This window comes from Liolophura sinensis, chromosome 1 (assembly GCF_032854445.1).
Source record: "Liolophura sinensis isolate JHLJ2023 chromosome 1, CUHK_Ljap_v2, whole genome shotgun sequence".
Classification (NCBI taxonomy): domain Eukaryota; kingdom Metazoa; phylum Mollusca; class Polyplacophora; order Chitonida; family Chitonidae; genus Liolophura; species Liolophura sinensis.
The window spans coordinates 27,223,086-27,233,066 of record NC_088295.1 but is presented as its reverse complement, the minus strand read 5'-3'; the positions used below and the strand labels follow the sequence as shown (position 1 = coordinate 27,233,066).

Genomic DNA, 9,981 nt, shown 5'->3' with positions numbered 1-9,981 from the left:
GGAAAATGAAGTTGGAATACTTGTTCTAATTCATAATGTTATGCTCCAAAATCTTGTGTTCATCTCCAAGACTTTGATGTCTCTGGTGAATAATTATTTTTAAAAAAGGGAAAAAAAGACAAAAAAACAACAACAAAAAACAAATTGCTTCGTGGATCATTAAAAGGCTATAAGGAATTGTAAACCATAACTGTTTCGTCTAGATTTAGTTCAAATATAATTACTTCATAAAGTTTTTCTCATTTGAAACACGCTCGTAGACTTTGTGAGCATCGTGCAGCAATTTAAGAGCCTCTTAACATTCTCATATAAAAGACACCAAACAGCAATTTCACCTTCAGCATTTTATTCCTTAATTATAAATTATAACCTTCTCAAGTTATAAAGTTGGCAGCTTATGACAGTATGATTTATATACAGGCAGAAATTTCCAGTCATCCAGTCATCAAAGAAAACATTTACAATCAACACCTATAGAAATTAACCTCATTCACCTGGTCCCATTAACCTACATACATGTCTTACGAATGAAGTGGTCTTGGCATAAATAGTACATGCCGTATAATCTATGCGTAGAACAATTCACATCCCATTTTGACGTGGATTATATAATACTGATATAACTTGAAAGCAATTTCCCCCAAACATCTCAGTTCATTCGCTCTTTGCCAAGGATGTATCTGAAATGAAAAAGAAAATGTTATTAAAGGGAATATATGCTCGTTTATAAGCTCCAGGTAAGGTCAACTGCACTATGCCACCAAACAGCTCGATTTGTCAGCATAATCAATACCAAACTGATTAAGGCATGCAGGGCACTCAGAGAAAGGATTCAAGGTTTAATGGTAAAGCAAATCCACCGACATTATAAGCGCGTCTGGTACAAAGATCGCAGAAGCAAAAGAATTTTGTAACAGTAAAAAGGTATAAATAAGCGTATTCCACAAATATTGTGTCAGTTATGCGGACAAAGATTCTCTAGGACTTGTTTTTATTGCTGTTATTGGATCGTAAACCCAATTTTAGTAAGATATACATGTCCGCATGTTGCTGGCCAACATTCCCACATACGCCTCGAGAGGAAGCTGACATAAGCTGGACTTATGTCACAGCTACTACATGTTGAGAGGTTCCTATAAGTCGACAGAGAGATTCGTATACCAGCCGTCAACCAATAAGGACGTTTCGGGTCAATAGTGGCATGGCCAATTCCCATGGCACCCTTCGATAGTTTACAACTTAAAAATTGAAACTATCACTCTTGTCGTACTGCCACGGAGGACTCAGTATAGAAAGTTTATTTCCCAGTCAAAGTACACATGTAAACGGATGGGTTGTTCAACTTTGGAAACTTACAGCATAATTAACATAAAAATATACATATTTCCACCAACTTTTATTTGAGAATAACACGGTATATTTGATGGCGATGATGCTTACCGCACAAACTATATGACCTGAGTTCTCGTATTGCTTTTAAATAATTCCAACCAAGGGTATCAAAAGAAATATATGAAATAAAACTTTGTTACTTGTCCAAATCAAAAGTGGAGTTTGCAGAGACAGGGGAATATGGAATAACACTTAAACAGAAACCAACAAGTTTTCACTGTTTTGGTGAAGAAGGGTGCGGCGCAATGCACAGCAGAAACTACCATATTCGGATAATTATCTAAATAATTCATTTACATGCATGTTGCTTACCTATGGATGGCACGTGATAACAGCATGATGGAGGAACGACTGGAAGACTAAGGTCAAGGTCAAGGTCAAAGGCAAGTTTGCCGGCAAACAGTATCACCAAAGTTACTTGGATCCTGAAAAAATAAATATTAACAAATTTTAATATGCGTCGCTTAACAAAATTAAAGTCATTAGCATTGAATTAATTGGTTGATTGCCATATAGCCATATAGAAATGATTCCGTATCAGCCTTTTCGAGACAAAGAGTGTTTCGACATGAATAATGGTTGGAAATTTTCCCATCTGAGGTAAAGGAAGAACCATTCATTTGTTGAACATAAATGAGCCCCAAACATTATGCCATTAATCAGATAAGCACTTTGGTCATACTAGGTACAAATTCTTTCGGATCGCGCATTCTAAATCAGAAATCTTTATCACCAACTACTCAACCCATTTGATGAAACACCACCACTGCGATTGAAGATCGAGGAACTACCAGCATGTTTGATGGATCAGGATATTATGTTGTAGATAGGCCTATTTATGCAATCCATAAACCGTAGTTTTTAACAATGCAAAAACAGGTATTGATTTCCACGATGAATGTACGGACAAGAACATTGTATACTTTATATAAAAATACAAGATTGGTACAATTCAGAGTCATATGGCTAAATGTCATAGAAATAAGTTAACATTGATAATATGGTCGATCTTTCGATTTTCTCAACTTTCGTGATTATGCTTATTTTGAACTGAGATATCTCGATTATGCAACATTGCGCTAGGTTTCCTCTGACGCGAAGTATATAACGTGGAGAGATACAAAGGTTTGACCTTCCCCACCACAATGGGCAGCTCTGTTGATTCTCCTTGCAATAATTCACCATTGGGTTTCTTGTGAGTGAAGACGATTTAGAAGCTCGTCGTGTAACATCAAAGCGTGTGACCTTGCTCTTTGCAGTAGATTTGAGGTCCTGGCTAAGCTTGCACACACAAATCTAGGCCAGCACAAATCCTACATTTTTCACACAATAGAGAATTGCATAGCTGATAAAGAAGAACCACGGCTGGAGCTGGGATCTGCTCTACGAATCACTGTTTGATGATGGTGAGTTGTGCCCGGAGCCCAGGTGTAGCTCGGCTTTGCCAAATGTACCGAATCGTTTCATGTCTTCCCATTGTCTGTACGAATGTGGAGACGTTACAGCAGATGCCAACATACTTCAAACGCCTCGAAGCATGTGGCGAATTTGGGAAATGTCCATTGTTTGTTCTCAGCATTTGGTGCTTCAGATTACACAGTATTGCTACATCAAAGGAGGCCATGTTGACAAGGAAACCACCCACGCCATAGAGGCGTTCCCTGACAACGTTTACACAACATCAACAAATCGATTCTTTTTCGTAAGAAACTTTTTCTTTTCGAGGCTCTCCATCAAGAAGGGCACCTGGCCAAGTTTTGTTGCCATGCAGCGAGGCTATATGTGGGGAAAGTTTACTTGAAAACTGCACATTATCATTAGCCATTGCTTATTTACTTATTTATTTTACTATTTCATAGCACACATATGCTTAGGCAGAATTACGTCAATAGAAATGAGAAAAAGGTCTTGTAAAAATGCACATATTGGTTATAAAAGAAGCTAAAATCGAATGATGAAATTACGTGAAATTCAGTTGACACTCAAGATTAATTTTGCCCAAATCCACCAATGCTGTATTATGCTAAAATGTTGTACCGATACCGCCACGAACATAGTTAAAAGAAATCCTTACACGCTGAAATCCTGAAAACAATGCCAATGCTGTATGTATGAACTGTTGCAAGCAAAGCGCAACTGAGACACATATTTGTGATCAACGACAGCTTATACACTAGCAACATTTGAACACTACATGCATATATTTACGCGCCTATATCATTCCTTGTGTCTTTCTGGCTTCATTGAAAACTGCTGACTGCCTCCATTTACATGACTCCGTTCTAATTTCTGAATTTATATCCTTTCTTACTTGTAAGAAATTTGTGCTGAACTTTTTTTGTGTGGAAACTGGTCGTGCGATTATTGTCATGTAACGTCCATTATATATGGTTGACGATGAGTATATTGAAACTGTTACGACGCCCACATCAGGATGGGTTTTGACAGCTGGTATGCTATTGTCTGTGTTGACACTTTTTACACTTAGATTCGCATACTTCCAAATGACTCCTTTTTCAAACATCACCTTGCTAGTACTATATTTGTTAATGTTACTCAATTCTTTAAGAACTTTAAGATAACCTTGGACCTTCTATGAATGGTTTGAATGCTTGTCGAATGGTGTAAGGATGACTAAACTGGCTGTTAAATAATTTACCAAAACCAGTATGCGAGCGAAATGCTGAGGGCCGGCAAAATGTTTATTCTTTGCACGCTGATTTGACCACAGCAATCGTCTACCCGGGTAGTGTCATACACAAAACATATTAAGGGCATGGTGGGAGCTGGACAACGCCTGATGGAATCCCATCCCCGATCAACAGGGTGCGAGAGCGAAGGCGTAGCAATTCGGCAACATCATGAAGGACACGTAACTTAGAATTTCTCACGTTTGGTCAACACGTGACCTATTCGTGTGAACTATGTGACAGACCAAAGGTTGAATGTTGACGAAAGACAGAAAACATCGGATCGAGACTTAAAAAGAAGAAAAACGTAACAGTAACGCATGGCTTTATACATGGTTCACTGGTGGTTTGTGTTATATGTCGTTTTTGGAATTGACCTTGTGATTATTGACCTGGAACGTCATTATTGGTTGACGGCTGGTATACGAATGTCTGTATCTACAATTTTATCTGCAGTCGTCCAGACAAGGGCCAGACATGCTGTCGCTGGAATGTTGATTGTACAGTCTAATACAAATTGACTAAAAATGCACGTTTCTGAATCAATTTGTTTGAATTCCTTAGTGTCGCAGATAATCGATATATTCAGCACAACATATAAGACTACATCAAGGATGAAGGATATTTTGACAAAAATTGATTGACTAGGATTAAATCTTGAAAATAATTTGGCAATTTTTTGAATACGGTCACAAAAGATTAACACAAACACGTTAATAGATTGGTTGATCTGGTTATATGTTCTGTAATGTTAATTATAGTCAAATTGGTGATATAAACACAAGCAATCAGAATCTTATCAATACTTACGTCAGAAATGGATTATCCTGTAAGTTGAAAGGTTCTTGAGCGGAAGCAACCTGTTATCGGAAATGGGAAATAAGCAGGCTGTCCACGTGCTAAAGCTGATGTCTTTTATGACGCAAGTTGTGAATGACGTCATGAGGCGACCGATGAATTGTCTATGGCTAAAATTGTCACTAGTTCACTACACTAACAAACACCAGGAGACAAAGTTTTATTGTGACAAGACCTGGTTGCAACTAAACGACTAGGCTGATCCGATGTCATCACAGAGTCGAGGTAGACTAGAAAGTTTAAATACGAAACAGTGGCGCATGTGGACCACACATAGTTTTAGCTGTTATAGCTTGTTCCAGCTCATGTCCTGGTGGGCAGTATTAACAACCATTGAAAGGGAGATAAGTCTTTACATATATGTATATACAGGGTCAGGTAAAATCTCTCGGTAAGGTCATTTGACCATAAATGTAGTGGTCAAGGAATCCCAAGATTCAGGTTTTGAACCATTTTTGATTTTTTTTTTAAATGCTCCAAAACTGCTTAGGCCGGAACGACTTTTTGTCGTCCGTTTAGGGGCAAGTGGCGACCACATCTCACATACACTGCACAGCTGATCTAGCGATGACAACCTCAGTATTATGCAGATTTATATGTTGACTGGTAATAATGGTCGATGGATGGCGTGAACGGGATTAGCAGCCCGGCCGACGTTAGACAGGCCCGCCGTTCCCAATAGATGCATACTGACAGGCGGATAGAGTGGGTTGTCGTGGTGGGACACCTCCAAATCCTAGAGATGTCGAATGTTGCTTGGCTTTAAGTCGGAGAGATTCGATACTGTTTGAGCATTGGTCTCTGTTATAGATGTATGGGGAGGCGGTGGGCGCGTATGGGCATGGCGCCGGACTGCTCATGTTACTGGTCATAGCGGGCACACTGGGTACGTTCATCGAGCCCACCATACTATTGGAACTAATACTATTGCTCGGGGTGGGGAAGCACACGGGCTGACTGGTGACCACTGATGACAGGTGATTCACGGAGTTCAGGCCCCAGGGGAAGCCTTTCGCCCCTAGAGGTGAGGGGTCCTTAGCCGGCCAGTTGTTGTAAGATGGATACCCCCCGTATAGTCCATTGTCGAATGGTTGCACAAGCCCGTTAAAATGAGGACCAAATCCATGTTTGAAAGGTTCCATGTTTCGTTCCCTCTTTCTCCATTTGGCGCGTCTGTTTTTAAACCAGACCTGAAGAAAAACATAATTTATTATCAGTTATTTCAAACCCCATGATCAATAAATAATAGTGATCAGTATAGGATATTACATTATAGTCTTAAGACAAAATATAAAATAATTCCGTCAAATGATGTATCGTTACATTGTCAGAGCAGCTTTTAAGTTTTGTAATCAGCTGACGTTGCTATCTGATCTATTATTATGCAAATAAGGTATGAAACTAGACTTGAAATAAAATGTAATTGGGATGCGTATTTTCAAATCGATTATTGCTAAATGAAAGCGATAAACTGAACTTTGGAAGTTTAAACAGGTTGCATGCAATGTGAAGCTTTTGTACTCAATTATAGCACACCACCAAATATGCGTGTATAGCTTCTGGAATTAAAAACCGATACTGATATAGCGTTGTGATCATAATTCATCTGTAACCAACAATGTTCCAATTGTCGACAATAAGAGACAAATTGAGACCACAGAAAAAAACATAACGAACAATTTCAAATATGAACTTAAACTTATGAAAATAATAGTAAATGGGTAAGTTTATAACTGTGGAGTTTTATAATTTTTATACAGGTTTGGAAGTTTGTGCAAATCTGGCCCATAACTAACATGGGTATAGTCATATGTATATAATTGTTAGACTCATTGCGCAAGCTTTACAAAAGATATGCCAGCTATGGTTTTATTAAACTATATTCTGTAAACAACTATTAAGATATTTTAGGATATTAAACCCACGCAGCCGTTAAATGAAGCCAGTAGATGTAAAAAAAAATATTGCTGCAGAAATATTGCTATTTTCACCCGGTAATAAAGCAAATTATTTTTGAAATTCACAGATGTTGACAAAGAGACGAACACAATAATTACATAATCTTAGCATCAAGAACATAAAGGTTTTCACTAAATGTAATTCGTCTGTCTGTTTGGTTTGTTATTTTCTGCCCCTGTATTAATTCCTGTATCTACTGCACGACGATGGAGTTGAAATTCACCTATAAATTATAATTATTAAAACCCCGAGAATTGAAGTTGTTTTGTTGCTAACTATTTTAAATCAGTTGAATAGGAACAGATCTTTTATCCCATGAACCTGAACTATGATTGGCTGAATCATTTGCCATTTATTGTCTATATGTAAGTTGTGTCTTGTATATATGTAAATATATCCCTGATGATCAAATAACGAATGCTGAAATATTGAGGAACAAAATGACTTCAATTCTCCAAGTTTCTCTATTACTCTATTTGTGATCTGAGCCTGTAATGGTTAATATAATTATACATCGATTAACATAATATAGTTAATTTACCCTCATTTATTGTATTTATATGATTGCTGTTTAGCGTCATATTTAAGAAAATTTAGCTTTTGCCAGGTTTACGGGCGGAAACCGAAATCCCCCGGAGTAAACCGTTCAGATATCCTTTGAACTCAAGTCGTTAACCGAACCGATGAGAGGAGGATTCGAACCTAAATCCTTTATGGTCAGGTGAGACAAGTGCAAGACTTTATTCGAATGTATAAGCCAGAGATGACCTCTCAGTCTGACTTACAATGGACATTGACCGCCTCAACGTGGATATAAATGTATCTATTAGTTTTACATCACTGATACTTACAAAATGTTCATACTTTTGTTTATTTTTAAGACATGCAAATATTTAAGCTTCATCCTTTTCTTTACCTGTCTAAGATGTGTTTATATTCGTATCATTAATTTTAATTGTAACACGCTCATTTTGGCAGAACAAGTGTTATTAATAACACATAAACACAAAATGTTATATAAACAGATAAAAAATTCAGTTGGAACATTTGTTATATTTTGCACAGTATTACCAAAGTTTCTCATTAACAATATATGTTTTTATTCCACTGATTAGCTCAGCGTAAAGACAGTTTAATTTTACGGTATTTCATGTTTTGTAACGAAACTTCACTTTACTTTGCCACCGTCAGGAGAACTGATGATTTCAAAATAATGAGCCAAAATATAGAGTCAAAATGAATCTTTCTTCTATCAGATGTAAACTACTCTTTAATTAAGAATATATACTGTAGCTAACATTAGAGGTATACAAGACGGTACCGTATACGAATGTTCTCATTACAGTTTTCCCACTGTAGCATATGTCAAAGTAGTGGTAAGCTTACCATACACATACACGCTCTGTGCTTACAATTCGCACCAGATATACAGTGTATGCATTCAATCTAAGGAACTGTGGTGTTAAGCCGAAGGCCTTGCAGATACTCTTAGACTTATCCCACATAGATAAACATGTAGATAACGGTCACGCCTCTATATAGATGTACACCAATGGTCGATAGTCAGGGCCGTGCGGTTATGTGGTGGTGGGGGGGGGGGGGGGGTTGTTCTCCCAGTAGAACAGAGGCAGCGAGGCAGTGTGACCGTAGTTTAATATCGCCCTCAGAAATTTGATTGCAGCTTAAACCATTGGCATATCGGATTTGCGGGCACCGAGCCTATAATCCTTCCTCGTACTCTTGAATGGAAACTAGTCAGCGCACAGTTAATACACTAATGCTCAGAGAACAGAGACTGACAATGACGTGAACTAGCCAGTGAGCTACGGCTGGTTAGTACGTGCCCAGTGCACCTACACTATATACCAGCTCATGTTGGCGTCCTCTCTTGTCGTACGTGGAAAGGTCTGCCAGCAGTATGAGGATGGTCGTGGGTTTCCTCGGGACACCCCATTTTCCTGCCACCATAATGCTGGCCGTCGTCGTATAATTGAAATATTCTTCAGTACGACGTAAAACACCAGTCCAATAAATATATAGATATATTATATACCTCAGCGGCACAACTTTCTTGATTTTCTGTGGAACGTTTAACAACTGTCCATTTTAGTGAAGACACAAAATATTCCGAATCACTGCTTTTAAGAGGTTTACTTTCGAGATCCAAATTGTCACAATAAATATATAAAAAAAAAACCCACCCAAGGACTGTATCTGTATTACGTTACTCTCTAAACTTTACTTAAGAGAGTAATTTACTCAGGGGAAAAATATATCAGTGGGCACATTTGTTCATTCTACCACAGATCTTAATAAAAATTTATGGTTTATGGACATAGAAGTGTTATAAAGTGTATCATTTTTCAAAATTTATCTGTAAATTTTTTTTTCGGAGCACAAATACCAGGGGCAGGACTTATAAATATTTCTTTCAAAATATAAATGAAAGAGACTACATCTGTTAGTACAGGTAAATGGTTTACAGATATCCCCTTATATCAGAATACAAAAGGAAAATCATGTTGATTTAATTTTTTTACCTCTTTGAAATTGTTTGCCAAGTTTCACAAGTGAAGGGCGAGTCATTATTCAGTTGGCACTCTGATCAAATTCTGAATGATTTATGGTCATTAAATGGGAAGGAAAATATGCCTGAGTGAGATCTACTTCAATGAAAATCACTTAACACTTAACTTAGTGAGATTTACTTCAATGAAAAGCACTTAACTCAGTGAGATTTATGAGGCATTAACATGGAATCATCGCTAAAGAAAACTTAATACTAGGTTCTCCACTCCATTCACACAATAATGTAAATTTATTTATTACTACACCTCTCTGGGGCAAAGAAAAACTCATTTTGTTTTTATTGTAAATTTTACATAATTAAAATGATTGTAAGACGAATGTTCTCTTGCTGAGGAATCATTTTAAAAGACATACTAACATCACGATGTGTCCAAGATTTTCATTTTCTTACCCGCTCTACATATTCTTCAAGTACAAATTTACTTGTTTTATCTGGTCCAATTCACGTAAGTAAGTCGTTTAGTTAATAATATTGAAGAATAAATTCACCCAA

At 37.4% G+C, this 9,981-nt stretch overlaps 1 protein-coding gene across 2 annotated transcripts in view; it reads right to left on the bottom strand.

Annotated features, from left to right (window-relative positions):
• Positions 1 to 339: 339 nt before the first annotated feature.
• Positions 340 to 9,981, bottom strand: part of LOC135482346 (pituitary homeobox x-like) — a 50,648-nt gene continuing 41,006 nt past the window's right edge. For both annotated transcript variants that reach the window (XM_064762280.1, XM_064762279.1), the window contains exons 3-5: positions 4,893 to 6,130; positions 1,705 to 1,817; positions 340 to 680 (exon numbers count right to left, since the gene is read on the bottom strand). In XM_064762280.1, the coding sequence (XP_064618350.1) occupies positions 5,597 to 6,130 (534 nt within the window). In that variant the 3' untranslated portion in view covers positions 340 to 680; positions 1,705 to 1,817; positions 4,893 to 5,596. The remainder of the gene's footprint in view (positions 681 to 1,704; positions 1,818 to 4,892; positions 6,131 to 9,981) is intronic.